This window comes from Balaenoptera borealis, assembly GCF_965194805.1.
Source record: "Balaenoptera borealis genome assembly, chromosome: 20".
NCBI classification, from domain to species: domain Eukaryota; kingdom Metazoa; phylum Chordata; class Mammalia; order Artiodactyla; family Balaenopteridae; genus Balaenoptera; species Balaenoptera borealis.
The window spans coordinates 53,527,844-53,548,355 of record NC_138879.1 but is presented as its reverse complement, the minus strand read 5'-3'; the positions used below and the strand labels follow the sequence as shown (position 1 = coordinate 53,548,355).

Genomic DNA, 20,512 nt, shown 5'->3' with positions numbered 1-20,512 from the left:
ATGGGGTCCTCGCCCACCTCCTGCCTGCGGCGCAGCCCAGATCCTAACAGGCCGCGGAGGTGCTAGTCCGTGGCCCAGGGGCTGGGGACCCCTGCTTTAGGGGGTCTAGAGAGTCAGTTCTGTCTTAGACCAAGTTACTCGCCCAAGCTCTTAGGTTATTGAGTTTTTTCTGTCTGGAGTGACACTAGCAACATTAATATTTTATCTTTATAACATATTTTAGTATGGAGCAGTGGACATTCTCTCTTGATATTCTTCTTTTTCAATATTTAAGTGCTCTAATTCTCCAAATAATTTAGACATTATTTTGTCAGCTTCTGGGGAAAAAAAATCTCTCTGGGATTTTGATTGCAAGTACATCAAGTTCCTAAATCCATTTGGACAGAATTTACCTCTTTACAATATTGAGTCATTATTCAGAAATGTAAGTCTCTATACTCAGTTCTTTTATATCACTGAGTAAAAATTTAAAATTTTCTTTTTGAAGATCCTGCATATTTCTCGCTAAATTTATTTATTTCTAAGAATTTCTTTTGTTGCTGCCAATATGGATGGATATTTTTTTCTCATTTTTTTTCAAGATTACAAAAATAACATGTGGCCATTGTACAAAAAGAAATTAAACAATATAGGAATATAAAGAACCATCACCCCACCCCCTTGTCATTCTGTCCCCAGAAATATGGTGCTATCCTTCTAGGGCTGTGCTTAACTATACACACCCCGCAGGCACACATGCATGCACGCGTGCGCACACACACACACACACACACACACACACACACACAGACTACATATTCTGTTCTGCATCTTGCATTTGTCACATAGCAATTTATCACAGAAACCTCTCCATGTCCATGCATATAAATCAACCTCAATCTTCTTATAAATAGCATAGAATTACATTAAATTCTAATTGTTTTTCACTAATTAACCATTCTCTTGGATTTTCACAGTACATGATCACAGCATCTGCCATTATGAAAAAAAGAAAAAGGAAAAAAAAAAACAAAAAACTTTTTTTTGTCTTTTTGCAATAGCCAGAGCAACCAAAACAATGTCAAATGATTGTAGTGACAGAAGAAAACCTGTCATGTCTCTAACTTTAACAAAAATGTCTTTAATGTAAATTTTAATGTTATCTGGTGGGTTCAGATATTTTTTAGCATGTTGATAAAGTGTCTTTGTGTACTAATAATTTGGAATTTTAAAAATCAGGATGGATGTTGAATTTTTCAATGCATTGTTGGCATATATCCCAATGATCATAAGTCTTTTCTCCTGAGACACATTGATAGAATTAATTTTATTAATAGACTTCCTAATATTAAACCATTTTTGTATTCATGGTCCTGGTGAATTATTCTTTTAACATTACACTAAATTAAATTTGATAATGTTTTCATTAAGATTTTCTTTTTTTTTAAATTGAAGTATAGTTGATTTACAAGGATTTTCATACTTGAGATTGTGACTAGCCTGTTTTTTTCTTTCTTTGTCTATAATTAGTTTTTCTATAAAGCTCTGCTTTCAGCTTACTTCCAAACATTCTTTTAATTCTCAAAAGAAGTACAGCACGAACTGGTTTGATGCTCCTGGGAACACAGCTAAACCACATCGCTAGCCCCTTGCAACATAACTAGTCATGTGACCGGTTCCCACCAGAGGTCAGTGAATGGACATGGCAATGGGTTTGTTAAGAGCAGAAGGGCCTTTGCTTTCTTTCTTTCCCTTCCGTAGCGACCTTGGAGGTCATGGAGCTGAGAGATGGAAGGGGCTTACACTTTTCACTGCTTGGAAGAGAATCTCCCAGGAGAGCTGCCCCACTGAGAAAATCCACTTTGGACCTTGGTAAGCTATTGAGACTTGAGGTTGTTTGTTACAACAACTAACATCAACATAGTTGACCAATACAAGGAATTTCCATAACGTCCATTTTGAAATGTATTTAATATAGTTTATCTGTGTGATTCCACTTACATGGAATCTAAGACATGGAAAATAACAGACAAAAAGTGGTTTCCTCACACCCAGTACTCTGTGTGTACCTAGCACTGTGCTGGTCTATATGGCAGGAAATATTTTTTGAGACATTAACCTAGATCTTTTTTCCTCCTGATATTTTTCCCCCTCTCCCTTTTCAAGCAGATAATTGTCTCAGAGGGAGGATGGGACAGGATAGAAAACAGAAAATATTATGCCTATTGGTTCCCGACAACCTAAATCCATCAGATTTTCCTAGATGCCTCCGAGGCAAATATCAAGATGGAAAAGTGGAGGTAGGCGGTGAAGGGTGGTAAGAAAGCTGGGCTCACCCAAGGAGGGAAGAGGAGAGGAGTGGGGGAGAGCACAGACTTCTGTGAATCCCAGACAGCCCTGCATCTTGACCCACAGCTCTGGAAAAGGCAGTGAGACCCCAGGGAGGGATGGTGGGTGATGGGGATGAAGATTCTCATGACTTTCCCACAAGGTACAGAAGCAACAGAAACGCTACACGGGCACGTACACCGGCAGGAGAAGAAGATGCCTTAGCAGCTGCCTGTATGCACCAACCTGGCCCTGGACCACCCGATTCGTAGATGCAACCAAGGACGTGTCAAAATACCAGGGCAAGCAGGTGATTCGAGAAACAGAGAGCCTCCTCCTCAAGGACGGGCATTACACACACACCCTCTTGGGGGAAAAGGGAGGGAAACCCCCGTTGTGCCAAACTCTAGGGATTAAAAAGGAGAGGGTCTGTTTCTTGCGGGTGCTCCCGACGGAGAACCCTCTCGGGTGGAGGCGCTGAGGGTGGAGTGGGATGGTGAGGGGGTGGCTGAGTGCGGTGGGGGCCGTCATGCTGCCTCTGCAGATCCCGCCGGACTGGCTCTGGAGGCGAGACTTGGGGGAGGGAATGGGAAAGGGCGGGGTGGGCCGCGCCCCGCCACGTCTCCTCCTCCTCCCCGGCCGGGATTGAGGGCGGGCTCGGGCGGCCAGCAGGGGGCGCCAGAGGACAGGCACTGCCTCGCGGAGGACTTGCCGGGCTTGGGACGCTGCCCCGCCCGAGACCCCCGCCCCACCCCGGCTCCGCATCCCAGACCCGGAAGGGACCCGGGCCGCGCGGCCGGTGTGCGCGGGGGAAGCAGAGAGAACCCAGCGGAGCCCGGAAGCCTGTGCCCGGCAGCGGCGGGCTCGAGGTCACGGCTGTTACCTCCGGGCGGGGGCCCCGGGGTGTCCGCCTCGCACACAGGGTCTCAGATTTAGACGCTGGACCTCGCGCCAGATGAGCTGATGCACGATGCCCTGATGGGATCAAGGAAGGCAGGCGTCAGAAAGCAGACATGTAAAATATCTGACATTTATGTTAACACATTTCAGCATTTCTTCCTATTTTAATACTCCGCCAACCTCAAAACATGGCACTGGACCTGAGACTCTTACCCTACGAGGGGCCTCGTCCTGGGCCTCCTCCGTCTCTCCGGGGCACGGCCTCTTTGGTCCCCAGGCTTATCGCCTATCTGCACCCCGCCCCAGCCCCCTCCCAACACATACACCCCTACACATCCTTCGCCCACTACTTGTCTCTCAACTTCCTCCCACAGGCCCATGCGCCTCTGTCCACCCCTACCCCGGCCTCAGCTAAACATCTTCCTTCAGTTCTTTTCTCCTCGACCATCTGTCCCAGCCCCAGCCCCCTGCCTCGCCCTCGCACACACACCTGAGCCCAGGAGGGAGCCCCCCCGGGCAGGGCTGCCCTCCAAAAACATGCCTCTACCAAAACCCCCCTTTCTCAGCCATGGACGCCCAGCCCCTGCCTCCCCGGCCCCCGGCACCAGCATCAAATCAGGCCTCAAATCGGGCCGAACTTCTTCCCAGAGTTCCTGAGGGATAAATGCAGGAGCAGAGAGCCAGACCCCAGCCAGAGTGGGGTCAGTATGGACAGGGGTCAAAGGGCAAAGTCTGGGTTCCGCTTGTGGTTCACAGAACCCAGAGACCTGTTGCTAGGTAACCAGATCTCCCAGCACCTTCCCGACACATCCTGAGCTGCCGATAGGCAGCCTGCAGCCATCTTCCCTGAATCTCTCAGACACCCACCCTCTGTGGGACCCTGAAAAGCAGGAGGAGGGGAGAAGCAAGCCCTGCCACCACCCCTGAGCTCCGCCACCCCCGTTTCACTGTGAAGATTCGGCCGCTGGGCCGTTAGGTCACCGCCGCCATGAGTCTGGGCATCATGGAGGAGGAGGATCTGGCCGAGTACTTCCGGTTGCAGTATGGAGAACGGCTGCTGCAGCTGCTGCAGTGAGTGTCGGAGGTCCTGGGACCACCGTGCCCACCCGGCGCCCCACCTTCCCACCTGTCCCCCCTGCTCCTATAACCCAGCACCCCACATCACCCCGGCACCAATCCCACCCATCCCCGGCCCCAGCTTGCTCCCCGGCACGGCCTTCTCTCCCTCTCAGCACAGCGTTCTTTTCGCTCAGATGGGGCAGGGCGCCTTTCCTCCCCCTGGGTGCCTGTCTCCACGGGTTCCTCCCGGTCCCGGGCTGCCCCAGGCGCTGAGTCCACAGTCCCTCTTGCCTGTGTCTTGGGCAGGAAGTTCCCCAGCGTTGAGGACCACTCAGACTCCCCATCCATCCGGCTACTGGAGAAGAAGCAAGAGGCCGAGATCATGCACCATACCATGCAGCAGAAGAAGGAGGTGGGAGACGCAAGGGTTGGATGCGGGGAGGGCCACAGGGCTCAGGGAGAGCCTGAGGACGGCCCTCTGTTTTGTGGGTGGTGGTGGCTAGAGCCAGGCGTCGTGGGTGGTGGTCCTGTGTTTCCTCTGCACAGCGCAGAAGGGATCCGAGTCTTGGGGTACCAGTGTCCTGCGATGCTCTGCTCTGAACCAGACGTGGGGTGGAAAGTGGGCACCTGGGGACAGGGGCTCTAGGGCAGGAGATGCTGGGGCCTTCCTCGGTTCCCATTCGGGGGTCCTCCTGACCTCTCTGCTCCCCCTCACCCCTAGACATTTCAGCGCAGAATGGAAACCCTGAACCTGCGCTGGGAGGAGCTGGGAGTCAAGGAGGCCCAGCTGAAAGCCCACGTACAGAAGTTTGAGCAGTTCATCCAGGTACGGAGGGGTGTGGCCTGCTGCAGCAGGGGTGTCACACTCTGCAGTTGGTCAAGTTGCCCCTCCTCCCACTCCCCACCTTCTCCACCTCTTCCCCCTCCCTCCTCATCCTCGATTTCCCTGACTCCTCACCCTGGGTTAGAGGTCTCCTTGGTGCTCACCAGTGCCTGGGGCTTTCCCCTTTATCTCCCCCTCCTATTGCTCTGTTTGTATTGATAGTTTCCTGCTGCCCTGTCAGTCACTGCCCCCTCTAGATTGCTGTTTCCTATTTCCTTGCCTGTGGTTGGCACATACAGTTTATACAGTGAATGAATGAATGATGGATGATGAATAAATGAATGAATGTGCCACGGTTAGGGCCAGGCACTTGGGGGTACAAAGATGAATCTGACAGGGTTTTATTTTTTATTTTTATTTATTTATTTTATTTATTTATTTTTGGCTGTGTTGGGTCTTCGCTGCTGCGCGCGGGCTTTCTCTAGTTGCAGCGAGCAGGGGCTAGTCTTCGTTGCGGTGCGCGGGCTTCTCATTGCGGTGGCTTCTCATTGCGGAGGTTTCTCATTGCGGAGCACGGGCTCTAGGCGCGTGGGCTTCAGTAGTTGCGGCACATGGGCTCAGTAGTTGTGGCTCATGGGCTCTAGAGCACAGGCTCCGTAGTTGTGGCACATGGGCTTAGTTGCTCTGCGGCATGTGGGGTCTTCCTGGACCAGGGCTCGAACCTGTGTCCCCTGCATTGGCAGGCGGATTCTCAACCACTGCGCCACCAGGGAAGCCCCCAGACAGGGTTTTAGTCCCCCCAGCTCACCCTACCCCTCCATCCTTGCACTGAAGGCCCAGGCAGGGGGCACTGAAGAACCAGGTACTGGAGTCCCCTCCGAGGCAACCCCTCTCAGTGTGTCCTGAGAGGAGGGATTTAACCATTTTAAAATCCAGATTTCTCCAGACTGGCTCCAACCGGGCACCTGCCGAGCCTTGAAGGGCTGGCCCAGCCCCAGGGGGTAACCTCTGGCCTCTGCTACAGGGCAGTGCTGTTCTCAAGCATCTCTGTCTCTCTCTGTGCCTAAACCAGGTGGGAAAGGAGGCTGATGGTCCAGGCATTATTCTCCAGAGGTCCAGTCTTCCTCATTGGCCAGAGAAAAGCTCGTGGAGTGCTTGGGGTGGCAGGAGATTTGGGGGTGAGGGGTTCCGCAAATCGTCGGAATCCTGGAGAGCTTGTTACAGACACGGACCCTGGGCCCCTCCCCTCTCCTTGCTTTCAGCAGGCCTGAGGTCAGGCCCAGTCGACTGTATTGTTAAAAGTATCCCCAGGGGATTGTGATGCCCAGCTGGACTTGGAAACCACTGGTTTGGGGCCCCGCTGTCCTCTCCTGGACCCACAGGGCAGAATGCCAATCCTCCGGGTGCCTTCTTCCATGTCTTCCAAATGCCACCACGACAGGCACCCATCTGTGTGGAAGCACCGCAGCCCCTGAAGGGGGAAAGGAGCCACACACATGCAGTGTGAGAGGTCTGCCCCTCATCTTGGGAGCAGAGCTTGTCCTCCCAAGGACGGGAGGAGGACGGGATCAGCCCAATTGCAGCAGCTGAGCCTCATGTTTTTCTTTCTGGGCATTGAACTGCCTGCATCATCTCCTCCTGTCCCCGCCTGATGCCAGGCTTGAGCTACAGGAACATCGTCTCCGGAATGGCCTTGCCCCACCAGGCGCTCCGGACTGGGCCCACCTCCTAGCTCGTCTCCCTAGAGCTCCAGCAGGGTTGCCCCAGCTTTTGAAAGGAAGAGAGGGCCTCCTGCCTCGCATTTCTACAATTGGAGAAGCTGAGGCACCAAATCAGGAGAAAATTTGGGCTCCCCAAGTCTGGGCCCAGGACTCTGCCCTGTGACAAATGGCCACCACTAAGGATAGATATGAGGGACCTTCCCTGGTGGTCCAGCGGTTAGGACTCCGCGCTTCCACTGCAGGGGGCTCCGGTTCGATCCCTGATCGGGGAACTAGGATCCCGTGAGAGGAGCGGCGCGGCCAAAAAAAAAAAAAAAAGAATAGAGACGGAAACTTTATCAGAAGATTTTCCCAGCCTTCCCCGGGTTTGAGTTCTCTCCAGACACTGAGCCCAGTGGGGCGTGGGGCTTCCAGAGCTCAAATCCCGCAGAGTCAGGATCACTTCCTGTCTCGTCCCCATAAGGCCACCTTCTGATGTTGGATTAAATCTCTGTCCTCTCAGCCTCCTCAGTCCATAGAAATCCCCTCAACCAGCTTCAAATAACCCTGGAGATGCTCTTCCTTACACCTCATCCGCCACATGGGCAGCCTGGCCACCCCCGTCCACCCTCAGGGTGGACAGAGGCCTTGTGGGAGCCCCACCAGCCTGGGCCCCAGGGAGGGTAGGACCCACGCCAGATGGGCATCACCTCCCTGGCCCCAGGAGAACGACCAGAAACGGATCCGGGCCCTGAAGAAGGCCAACAAGGAGCGAGAACTCAAGAAGCAGTGCACGCACGAGCTGGCCAAGGCCAAGCAGGAGATGGCGGCCCTGCGGCTGGAGCACCAGCGGCTGAGCGCCAAGCTGCAGGAATACTCCATCTTCAACAAGTACCTGGAGAAGGTGGTGGAGAACTCCGAGGTGCATGGAGGGCTGAGGGGGGTGGGAGGTTCCAGGCCCACCTACTCTTCCCCAGGGGCCTGGGCTCTGGGGGGATTGGGGCCCCTCGGCACGGATGGTCACCTGCTCTGGGGAGAGGCCTCCAGCCAAGGAGGGCAGCTGGCAGAGGCCCCTGGCGAGGCTGGACTCATTTCTCAAGGGTGGGGACCTGGTGGTGTATCTTTGTCTGTGTGCGTGACATCTGTGGACCTGTCTCTACGTGGGTCCCGTCTCTGTGTCTAGGAGCGAGGTTTTGTTTTGGAGCACCAACGATCAGCTTGGCCTGCGTCGGATGTGACCCACACGCTCCCTGCTTCCCCTCCTCCCTGGTGTTCTTTAGTTTACTTGAGAGTAAATGGGCAGAGAAAGCGCCAGACTTGTGCAAAGCTGGGCACTTAGCATGTGCTGGGCCCTGGGCTGGGTGGGTGCTGCAAGCGTAGCCTTGCTCAGTCCACTCACTAGCCCCCAGAGGAAAGGCATCATTTCACCCTGTTACGAGGAAGAAGCGGAGGCTCAGAGAGGTTAGGTAACCTGCTCAGGGATGCACAGCTTATAAGTGGCAGAGCCCTTGCTTCTAACCACCCTTCGGTGGGCCCCACAAAGCCACTGACAACTGCTCTTCAGAAAGTTGCCTTGTTGCCAGAGCTAAGGGAACTTGTCTGCCCTCTGCCCACCCATGCTTTCTGGAGCATTTGACACTGTCCTTGCTCCTGCTTGAAACATACCTGTGCCCTTTCCTCTGGGACGCCTCCCTCCTTCTACTTTCAGGCTACCTCTGGCCCTTCCTCCTCAGGCTCCTCTGGGGCTCCTCCTCCTTAAGTTCCTCGGGTCTTTGTCCCACACCCTGCACTTTTCTCCCTCTGATGGATGCCACCCATGTCAACGGCCATCCACCTATGTCCCCCATCCTCCCATGTGACAGCAGCAGGGCCCGCCCTTCACCAGGGTGGAGAGAGGTATGAGGTATGCCCTCTGGGGTATGAATCCATGTCCTGTGGGGGGCACAGGGAGACAAAGGATGCACAACTCTTTAAAAAGTCCTGGCAATTTCCATATAGAACCACTAACCTAATTTATTTATGCTTGAGTCCCAAGTCTGTGTTACTTCCTGCATTCTAAGGTACTACCTACTGTATGATAAATTGTTCATTTAATAATTGGGTTTTGGGGGAGGTGGGGGGGTGAGAGAAGACTAGTATATTAAAGCAGCAGATAGATTATAGGACACGACTCAAATTTAGAGCTAGTAAAGTGTGTCTTAGAATGGAGGAGATTGGCCTGCATCTCTCTGGCCTGGAGCTCCCTCCTAAGCTTCAGGCCCCTACATCTAATTTATTGAGTCCACAACTGCTTCCTGCCATCCCCAGGCCAGCACCGCTGCTGGTGGGTCCGGTGCTGGTGAATGGCAAGACCACCCACCCACAGCCTCGCCAGAACTCGGGCTTCTTCCTGGACTCCTCCTCCTTCTCCCTCCCTCCCCACAGCCATCAATCAGCAGATCTGGTCTATTCTGCCTCCTAAGTATTTCTGGAATCCAGCCCCTGCCCCTTCCTCATCCAGACCACCAATGTACCTCACCAGGAGTTCAGCTCTGCGTTATTCCTCGCCACCAGTCTGTCCAGCATTCTACAGCCAGTGGGATCCCAATCTCTCTCTTTCCTCGTCCTTTATTTCTTTCAAAATATTTTAAGTGTACTGAAAAGTATACATAAATATATAACAGCACCCAAGTACTCACGACAGCTTCGTCAAATCTTAGTATTTCCCCCAATTTGCCCCTTTTTTTTCTAAAATAAAACACAACTGGTAATTGAAACCCCCCGTGTGCCCCCCTTCCAAACACCATTCTTCTCCTCTCCTCAGAGGTAACCAGTAATCCAGATTTTTAAGCTTCTCATTCTCAGGCTTGTTGTTATTATTTTGGGCCACAGTTTACATTATCCATAAACTATGAATAGTATGTACATGTCCTTTTATGGCTTCTTTTTTCCAATCAATGATTTAAAAAAAAACAAAAACTTTGTATCATGGGAAATTTCAGACATATACAAAAGCAGAGAAAATAGTCTATTGAATGCCCATTACTCATCACCTAATTCCAGCAATCATAAGCTCATTGTCAGATCCCCATCTCTGCCATTTTGATGCAAATGATAGTTTTTTCATCCATCAGTATTTCATTATATGGCTCTAAAAGAGCTCTTTTTAACATAGCCACAATACCTATATCCAGCCGACATCAAAATTTCCCCAGTTATTGCACAAATGCTTTTTGTACAGCTTGTTTGTTCCAATCGGGGTCCAAATTAAGGTCCCCAAACTGCATTTGGTTGATGTGTTTCTCCAGTGTCCCAGACATTATTACTATGCTGATCAAAAGAAGCCAGACATGAAAGAGGACATACTGTATGATTCCACTGATATGTTTAAAAACAGGTAAAATGAATCGTTGGGGATAGAAGTCACAATTCTGGTTTCCTCGGGGCAGATACTGACTGAAAGGGGGCCAAAGATCCTTCTAGGGTGCTGGAAATGTTCTAAGTCCCCCTCTTCACATATTAGCTAGAATACTACCATCAGGAAAAGGACTTCATAAAGAGAATCTTCCCGTCATCAACTATTTGATGACTAGGTGGGCCTTAAAGAAAAATCTTGTTAAATGCTTGACTCTTTATTTACAGCCTTCAGAATAATGAGTTGGTTCTCCAGCATCCTCTGAAAAGTGCCCTGTAATGTTGTTAGTATCACTGCGAACAACACATTTGATATGGTTCAATCCTTTGCACTTATTCTTACTGATGTTCAAAGGGTCCCATCTTTGGACAGGGGGAGCCTCTACAAGTTGGCACCTGAGACCTTTGGACATCAGCGTTCAGTTTGGGAGAGGTGCTCCTGGTTGCTCTGATGTATCCCATTCGTTTTAGCTGTTGTATACCATTGCATCTCTCAGAAACGCAGACAGGAAGTTCTCTCTCTGCTCTCTCCTTCAATGGATGAAGTTCACACTCCTCAGGGTTTACTGGGCACTTCTTTAACTTCTCCAGGGTGATCTCTCCCTCCCCATCTTGAACTCAGGCCATTCGTATTAAACTCTCTTGCTCATCCTGGATATGCCACACATACCCCATCATCTTTACCCAGGCTGTTCCGTCTACCTGTACTACTTCCTCACTTTCTCCCACCTGCCTTGGCCTGCCCATCTTCTCTTCATACCTCTGGTCTCATTTTAACCATCCTTTTCCTGAGGAAGCCTTTTCTGGCTGTCCCCATCTCCTCTAATGCTGGGTTAAGTGGGCCTTGCCCACAGAGGATGTATCTGGGGAAAGGCCAGTTCCCGGAACACCAGTCCATCACTGGAAATGTCATGAGATGGAGAGACAACTCAGGGAGTGTCCCCTGGGTGGGTGGAAGTCACGTGTTGATAACCCCCCCCGGGATGTGAGTTGGCATGCTGGAGCTGGTGCTCACAGCGCCTTCTAGAGAGGGAGGGTTACAGGGCTTCCGCTCTGCTGAGTTAGGGCCAGAGCAGCGTGGCTCTGCACTGTGGCGGACGGGGCAGCTGAGCCTGGCCAGCCACCTGCCCCACTGGCACCCACCCTCTCCAGCCCCCGCCGGAGGGAGGCCTCAGCCCCTGATGAACAAATGAGCACCAGGCTGGAGATACTACCCAGCCGTCGCCTGCAGCCCATCCCCCAGTCACCGAGCGGGCTTAGCACTCTGTGTTGTAACTGACTATTTACTTGTCCGTCTGTCCTACCCTGCCACCCCAAGTTGTAAGGCTTCCTAAAAGCAGGGTCTGGCTTTCTTATCTCCTGTTCAGCTGGGGAACCTTCAGAGCGGTTTATTAATCCGGGTCTCTGAGGGTGGAGCCTGGCACGTGTCTTTGTTAAAGCTCCCAGGTGATTCTAATAACCTGCAGGCAAGACTGCGTGCCCCGGGTCTAGATGCACGTGCTCCCAACACGTGGCCCACGGCCCATACCAACTCAGGAGGAGCGCAGGGGGACTCCAAGGGCCTCACAGCCTCTGCCCCTTGGCCCAGGGCCTCCCTGCCGGGCAGAGGCATCAAGGCTGGGAGTGGAGGGCGCAGAGTGGGGTCGGGCCCCCGGAGCGGCGGTGCACTGGTCCGAGTCCGTCCCTCCCCCCCCCCGCCCCTCCCCGCCCCGCCCATCCCCGCCGCAGTTCGAAGAGATCCACGAGGTGATCGCGCGCTACAAGACGCTGGTGAGCATGCACCGTGACCTCATGCAGTCGGCGCAGGAGGGCCAGGAGAAGGTCGAGCGCGCCAAGGCCCAGCTGGCGCGCTACAAGGAGGAGAAGGACGACGAGATCCTGCAGCACAACAACGAGCTGGCGCGCCTGCAGATGCGCTTCGACCGCGCCCGCAGCGATGTCATCATCTGGGTGAGCGCCCCGGGGCGGGTGGGTAAGGGACACACACACACACACACACACACACACACACACACACACACACACACACACTCTCTCTCTCTCTGTCTCTCTCTCTCTGTCTCTCTCTCTCTCTCCTAGCGCTCACGCCCCGCCCTCATTCTCCTCCCCAGGAATCTCGCTGGGCACACATCCAGAACACCGCCGCCAAGAAGACCCTCTTGCTTGGCACCATTAAGATGGCAACGCTGAACCTCTTCCAGATCGTGAGCAAGCAGCTGAAGGAGGCGAGCCTCGTGTCCCTGGAGGACACACACAAACAGCTGGACACGGTAAGAGGAGGCCCAAGTGCCCGACCAGCTGGCTCGACTGAGCCACGACGGTTCTCCATGGGTTGAGCAGAGGCATGATTCCTACAGAGTAGTGGTTCTCAAACTTTCACAGCATCAGAATCACCTGGGGGCTGGGGCATATTGCTGGATCCCACCCCCGGAGTCTCAGACTCGGTGGGTCTGAGATAAAAAGCCATGAATTTCCATTTTCAGCAAGTTTCCAGGTGATGGTGCTGGTCTGGGTTCCACACTTTGAGAACCACTGCATTAGCGCTAAGGCTCTGTTGGCCCCAATCAACACGGGCAGTAGCAGGGACCCACTACTGCATTCATTAGTTACACGAAACAGTCTTATTAAGTTCTAGTGAGATGCTGAAGGCTTGTGACTGACCCCCACGCTTGGGAAAAAGAGAAAATGGGCGGGTGGTGCGGGGAGGGAAATCAGCAAGGGCAGGGAAGTGTCAGAGTCATATTAGTACCGTTCTGAGGTTTTCTCTTTGAAGTAATTGAAAGGAAATGACTTTTTCACTGTATAATTCAAAGCTATTGGATGCCATATCCGTGTGCCACCTGAAATTGTCTCACTTCTGACCAAAGGTACCCGCATCCCGCGATTTGGGAAACTGCACCAGCAGATGCATTAGCCGTGCTTCTTGTAACATGCAGAGAACCATGACTAATTATTTATCCTTTTTGGCAAAAGCCTTTAGCTCTGCCATGAAATAGTAGAAAGTAGGCTCCTAAAGGCTGGGATTTCTGTTTGCTTTGTTCCCTGCTGTATCCCCAGCATCTAGAACAATGCCAGGCAGATAGCAGGCACTCAATAAGTATTTGGTGAATGAATATGAAACACAAGCCGATAAAAGCAATTGACTGAGAGGTGCTTCCTCTGTTGAAAAAAAAAAAAAGGTGAAACTCATGAAATGTAAAGAATTTCACCCACTGACCAGCCAGGAAGTAGGATTTCCTTAAACCAAAGAATCAGCCTGCATCGTAAGGCATATTAGAGCAGAATTATTAACAGTCCAAAGACTGAAAAGGGAATTTGTAAGCAAAGTTGTTCTGAAATAGCGATCCTCAAAATTTTTTGGTAGCAGGATACCTTTACACTCATAAAATTTACTGAAGACCCTCAAAGAGCTTTTGTTTATATGGGTTCTATCAACTGATGTTTACCTTTTTAGAAACTCAAGCAGAAAAAGTAAAAATAATTCATTTAAAAATGACAGTAAGAAGCACATGAACACAAATAGCATTTTTAATGAAAAACACGTTTTCAAAAAGTATTTTATGGGACGAGTGGCATTATTTGACACTTGCAGATCCCTTGAATGCCTGGCTTCCTGGAGGACAGGTGGATTCTCACACCTGCTTCTGCATTCAGCCTGTCGTGATAGCCTACGCCATGGGAACATCCCACTCTGGTAAAAGCCCCTGTAGACTCTTGAGAAAGTAAGAGCAAAAAAGACAAGTAACATCTTAGTATTAGTATAAAAAGAGTTTTGGCCTTGCAGACCCCTCTCCCCGGCAGTAGGGTCTCAGGACGCCCAGCCATCCTCAGATCCCTCTCCTTTAGCTGTTGTAAAGAAAGATGGGGCAGGAGGTGGTGATCTCCAGCCCATGGGCCCTGCGCAAGCATCCCCTGCTCAGACCATAGCTTAGAGTACATCCACTCCAAATTCTGAGCTTTCGGACTCCCTCTCAACCTCTTTTTTTTTTGGCTGCACGGCTTGTGGGATCTTAGTTCCCCCACCAAGGATCGAACCCAGTCCCCCAGCATCGAGCAGTGAAAGTGCGGGGTCCTAACCACTGGACTACCAGGGAATTCCTGTTCTCAACCTTGATTTGCTTCGATAGGAATTCCTCATATTGCCCAAATGTTATTTTTAAATATTCCACTTCATTCCTGTAGGATATGAGCCTACACACACATGATTAAGTAGCCTGAAAAAAGAAAAATAAAGACCTGGGAAAATATAAGTTAAAATCTGAGGTCAAGGCAAGAGAGAGACGTATGGACTCTGGATTCTTGGATTACAGAGGACAGTAGTTCAACAGGGACAGTAGTTGGCTCTGAGCTTCCTGGTTACCAGAAGGAAAAGCAACACGTAGTTCTTGTACCAGAATAAGAAAACACATGGTTTCTTCAGAAAGAGCAAAACTTTCCCAGCACTTAACCTCTAGCTGAAAATTTTCAAGGAGGCTTCAGAGACACTCAGTGAATGATGTTCTCATCAGTGTTCCTCCAACAGATCCACGCATGGGCTTCAGAAAGCAGCCACTTACTTAGAATCAGGAACAAGGTACCACTCAGGGAAAGTGATTTTGCAAAAGGCCAAGACGATTTGCGTTCAGTGTACTGTGTGCGGAAGGTCGAGCATTATTATTTCTGAATAAAACCCAAACTGTCTGGAGCAGCATTTTCCAAACCGTGCTTGGCAAATCCTAGAATCCCAAGATGGTAGTAAGTTTCCTCCAGGGAAATAAACGGACTGTACGGTCTAAAAAATTTAGAAAACTCAAGTTAAACAAAGTTGGCTGGTTTTAAAATACAGGACTTCACAGTGCCTTTGCTATGGTTCTGCCCTGAGACTCTCCAAGCAGATAAAGTTTCTTTTTTTTTTTTTTTTTTAAAAAAAATTATTTATTTATTTATTTATTTAGGGCCGCGTTGGGTCTTCGTTGCTGTGCGCGGGCTTTCTCTAGTTGCAGAGAGCGGGGGCTACTCTTCGTTGCGGTGCGCGGGCTTCTCATTGCAGTGGCTTCTCTTGTTGTGGAGCATGGGCTCTAGGTGCGTGGGCTTCAGTAGTTGTGGCACTCAGGCTCAGTAGTTGTGGCGCACGGGCTTAGTTGCTCCACGGCATGTGGGATCTTCCCGGACCAGGGCTCGAACCCGTGTCCCCTGCATTGGCAGGCGGATTCTTAACCACTGCGCCACCAGGGAAGTCCCGCAGGTAAAGTTTCTAAAACTTACTTGACCACAGACCCTTTTTGGGGTAGGGGATTACTTACTACAAGAACATAGTTTGGGAAATACTGGACTTGTCATCTCTGTAACCTTGGGAAAGTTGCTCTAATTCAGTCACTGTTTGTTTCTTTCCTCTCTTGCAAAATAGGAATTATGTTGGTAATAGTAACAGTATTAGCAACTAACTGGGTTTTTGAGAGTGTTGGACAGTCTGTGTAGCCCCATCTTTAGGAACATTCTTGAAAAGGAGAAATTTTAGGACTGAGATCTTAAAGGCCATCTAGGCCAACCTTTTCTCCCTCTTCCCTTTTTAAAGATAAAGAAACTGAGTCCCAAAAAGATGAAGTGATTTCCCCAGAGGACCCCAGGTCGTCATCCTTTTTTAAATTGAAGTATAGTTGGTTTACAATATTGTGGTAGTTTCAGATGTACAGCAAAGTGCTTCATTTATACATACATATATATATATATGTATATATATATATCTCCATATTCTTTTTTTTCCAATTCTTTTCCATTATAGTTTTTTATAAGATATTGAATATAGTTTCCTGTGCTCTACAGTAAATCCTTATTGCTTCTCTGTTTTATATATGATAGTGTGCATCTGTTAATCCCATATGCCCAATTTATCCCTCCCCCCACTTTCCCCTTCGTTAACCATAAGTTTGTTTTCTATGTCTGTGAGTCTGTTTCTGTGTTGTAAATAAGTTCATTTGTACTATTTTTTAGATTCCACATATAAGTGATATCATATAATATTTGTCTTTGTCTGACTTACTTCACTTAGTATGATAATCTCTAGGTCCATCCATGTTCCTGCAAATGGCATTATTTCATTCTTTTTTATGGCAAGTAATATTCCATTGTGTGTGTGTGTGTGTGTGTGTGTGTGTGTATACCACGTCTTCTTTATCCATTCGTCTGCTGATGGGTGCTTAGGTTGCAGGACCCCAGGTCTTCTGACTTGTGAGGCTGTGCTTTTTCCACTGTGTCATACTGATTGCATGTTCTTTACAACAAAAGTTAGTGAACAGAATTTAAACTTCCCTTGATGACTCAAGATTATCATAACGAGCATCATTTCTGGGTTTCAAGCAAATGACCTCCTTGAAGGCTTTTAAATAGTGGAGAGCCGTCTGTCCTGACCCTGGCTGACCCCTTCCTGCTAAGTGCGTGTAGCCTCCGAGTCCGCTCAGGATACTCGCTTTGTCTCCCTTTGTTAGACTGTCAGCCTGTACTTCATCCTTTCACTGCGTCTTCCTCTAGGGGTTCCCAACTCCATCCATGTTCATCACTTCTAGTCTGCTAAGCCTCATTCTCCACGTCAACTAGAATAATTGTCAAATGAGGGAAAGTCGGTCACAGGAAATGGTGACTCCTTGCAAGCAGGTTATGCCCGGACATTTTTGGATGGGTGGCTTGTCGCCTGCTGGGATTAACTGCGGTCCCCTGGCCTTGCTAGATCCAGCAGTTTATCCAGGACCTGTCAGACATCTGGGCAGAGGTGAAGAAGAAGGAGCAACAGCAAGTCCGGGTTTAAGGAGCAGCCATGGTTCCAGAATGTTCTGAGACAGAGAAGGGAGAGAGAAAGTTCCTGGTGACCTTGCCGTCCAGTCAGCCCAGTCCAGCCCTCTGGGACCGCTGTGCCTTTCGGAAATCCCTGTTTTTCCCCTCAGGCCGCAGCCCGTCCCATCCCTGAAAACATTAAATTCTATGAGAAGTTTGTTCCTAAGTTCTCTCTCTCTTTTTGGTGGTTTATTCACAGGGAAGAGGGTCCACTGAGGGGAGAATCCCCCAAAGCACCCCCTCTTGAAGCTGGTCACTTAGGCTGCCCAGGTCTGGTATCTTTTAGGCTTTGCAGTTTACACAGGAAGTATCCACGTGGCAACACACAGCGGGGTGAGTACATAGGACCCTTCTTTCCTCTACCACTTCCATTTTTTTTTTAAGTTGGTGTTTCCAGCTGGGGTGCAAAGACTCACTAGAAACCATGAAGGCAGCTTCCTGGGTCAGAGCACCGGAAGTGGTAAGTTAGGAACTCTTTCTTCCCTGACCTCGGGAGGAAGCCCTGCTGTCCTGCCCCCGCTGGACCCTAAGACATGCGATATGGTATCAGCAACGCTGATGTAGGAATAGCAGGCAGGTTGCCAGGCGACAGCATCTTACCAGGCTGGAATGATGGCTTCAAACCGGCAAAAGTAAACTGAGTGGAGGTAAATGTGAAGTCTCGCACTTAACGGTCAAAAACTCAACGACACTGTTATCAGTTGTCAATGGCAGAAGGCAGGTCAGGGACTGGACTGAAAGAGCAGCGTTTATTTATTTATTTATTTTTGCTTACCAATCATATACCCAATCCCACACAGCAGTGATTGAATTTGCACTGATAATTAAGTTTTCATCTTATTTAAATGAACATCCAAAGGGCCTGCAGGTTTCTGAATGGTACTTGTTCCAGCAATTGTGTTTGGGACAGGTGATTGTGTCGGAGAAGTTGCCAAGATCTTCTCATATTTATCTGTATTTTTTTTTTTAATATCTGTATTTTTATTTTAAGAGCTCCTGACTTATTTATTTATTTATTTAATTTTTTTTGGCTGTGTTGGGTCTTTGTTTCTATGCGAGGGCTGTCTCTAGTTGTGGCAAGCGGGGGCCACTCTTCATCGCAGTGCGCGGGCCTCTCACTGTCGCGGCCTCTCTTGTTGCGGGGCACAGGCTCCAGACGCGCAGGCTCAACAACTGTGGCTCACGGGCCCAGTTGCTCTGCGGCACGTGGGATCCTCCCAGACCAGGGCTCGAACCCGTGTCCCCTGCATTGGCAGGCAGATTCTCAACCACTGCGCCACCAGGGACGCCCAAGAGCAGCGTTTATTGAGCATATGTTTCACATACATCATCCCAGTGAGAACCGTGTGGCACCATTAACACCTGAATTACCAAACAGGACACTTGCCCAAGGACGCTGGCTCCAGCGACAGGGTCGGGAGTCGCATTGGGTCTGCCTGCCCCCAGCCTGTGCTCCCTCCCCCAGGCTGCTTTCCCCTCCAGGGGCAGGCCGAGGGGGCGGCCTGGACAGGGCTGCTTGTTTCCTCCTTGGCCCTGTGATCCCAGAGGCCCTGCGGGGAGACCGTCACCTCCAGGGGAGTCTGCGGCAGCACCCCTGCCCGGATCCTGCTGTGGGCCGCGGTCACCCCTCACCTTTGTGTTCACCATCTGCCAGCAGCGTCAGCATGCCCTGGGAGTTTATTAGAAAGGCAGATTCTCGGGCCCCATCCCAGACCCAAGCATTGGAAGCTCTGGAGGTGGGGCGAAGCCCTCTGGGTTTTAACAAGGCCTCCAGGTGATTCGGATACAAGCTCAAGTTTGAGAACCACCACTTTAGGGTAAACCAAACACTTTCAAGGACCTGGGATCCCACCATGTGAGGTCGTACCTATCAGTAATGCCACCTGTAGGGTCCACGTGCAGTCAGAGGAGCAGCACCAGGAGAAGGGAGATGCAGATGGACATCAGCGGCTTTGTTCAGGGGATTCGACCCCAGGCAGGGAGGCCGCCAGTCGAGCAGTCTCTGCACACCTGTCGTCTTCCCACGGATGCTGGAGCTTGAAGCCCGAGGACGGGGAGTAGTTGGGAAAGAAATATGGACGTAAAGTGGGGGAGATGGAGAGTGAGTCGGAATCCACACTCACAAGCTGGGCCCGTGAGGATGGACGGAAACCCATGGTAGTTCTTGTGGCCTCCAAGCCGGGAGGGGTGGGCGTCTGTAGAAGGTGGACCTGGATTCCGGAGCTGAGCACCCACACTTGGCCCAGGAGCCGGAGACGCTGCAAGAGGGTCCAGAGAGGGAGGAACAGCTGGGGCCACGGCCTCCCACGAATGAGGGGAGTGGGCAGTGCAGGGACAGCGGGTGGGAGCCTCCACCTCTGCCCTCAAGCCTCTCACTGGAGCCTCTGTGACCCCTGCTCCTTAGAAACACCCCGGAAAAGGCATTCTGGGGAACACAGCACAGCCTGGCCAAGCTGCCACGTCCCCAAGCCTCCACACGACCGTCATCTGCTTCACAGGTGAGGGAAAGGGGAGGGGAGAGGGGCTGGCTGTCCCCTGCCAAAGGGACTTCTCTCTGGAAGGGGTTGGAATGTAACCGAGCAAGGGCTCCTGTGCTGGCAGCGCAGAAAGCCAAGCTCTGACAGCGGGTGTTTGCAGCAAAATCAGGGTTTATTTGCAGGATGCCAAGCAAGGAGAACGGGCAACTCATGCTCAGAAAACCCAAACGCCCCGGTGGCTTTCAGGCGAGGGCTTTTAAAGACAGTGAGAGGAAATGTAACACTGGACACTCTAAAACTCTTAGAGGAAAACATAGGAAGAGAACTCTTTGACATAAATCACAGCAAGATCTTTTTTGATCCACCTCCTAGAGTAATGGAAATAAAAGCAAAAATAAACAAATGGGACCTAATGAAACTTCAAAGCTTTAGCAAAGCAAAGGAAACTACAAACAAGATGAAAAGACAACCCTCAGAACGGGAGAAAATATTTGCAAACGAATCAACGGACAAAGGATTAATCTCCAAAATGTATAAACAGCTCATGCAGCTCAATATTAAAAAAACAAACAACCCCATCCAAAAATGGGCAGAAGACCTAAATAGACATTTCTCCAAAGAAGACATACAGATGGCCAAGAAGCACATGAAAAGCTGCTCAGCATCACTAATTATTAGAGAAATGCAAATCAAAACTACAATGAGGTATCACCTCACACCAGTTAGAATGGGCATCATCAGAAAATCTACAAACAGCAAATGCTGGAGAGGGTGTGGAGAAAAGGGAACCCTCTTGCACTGTTGGTGGGAATGTAAATTGATACAGCTACTATGGAGAATAGTATAGAGGTTCCCTAAAAAAATAAAAACAGAACTACCATATAATCCAGCAATCCCACTCTTGGGCATATACCCAGAGAAAACCATAATTCAAAAAGACACATGCACCCCAATGTTCATTGCAGCAGTATTTACAATAGCCAGGTCATGGAAGCAACCTAAATGCCCATCGACAGACAAATGGATAAAGAAGATGTGGGGGACTT

The 20,512-nt window shown here is 50.3% G+C and overlaps 1 protein-coding gene across 5 annotated transcripts; it reads left to right on the top strand.

Annotated features, from left to right (window-relative positions):
* The first annotated feature begins 14 nt into the window (after nucleotides 1-14).
* Nucleotides 15-20,270, top strand: CCDC42 (coiled-coil domain containing 42). Of its 5 annotated transcripts, none has more exons than XM_082372913.1 (9): nucleotides 15-1,851; nucleotides 2,471-2,617; nucleotides 4,163-4,278; nucleotides 4,573-4,678; nucleotides 4,988-5,092; nucleotides 7,514-7,711; nucleotides 11,911-12,132; nucleotides 12,294-12,452; nucleotides 16,886-20,270. In XM_082372913.1, the coding sequence occupies exons 3-9, from the start codon at nucleotides 4,196-4,198 to the stop codon at nucleotides 16,961-16,963; spliced, it is 951 nt and encodes a 316-aa protein (XP_082229039.1). In that variant the 5' UTR covers nucleotides 15-1,851; nucleotides 2,471-2,617; nucleotides 4,163-4,195; the 3' UTR covers nucleotides 16,964-20,270. The 5 variants fall into 5 exon arrangements, with proteins under 5 accessions (XP_082229039.1, XP_082229040.1, XP_082229038.1 ...); XM_082372914.1 differs by having other exon boundaries at nucleotides 15-2,279; XM_082372912.1 differs by having other exon boundaries at nucleotides 15-2,617.
* Nucleotides 20,271-20,512: the final 242 nt, after the last annotated feature.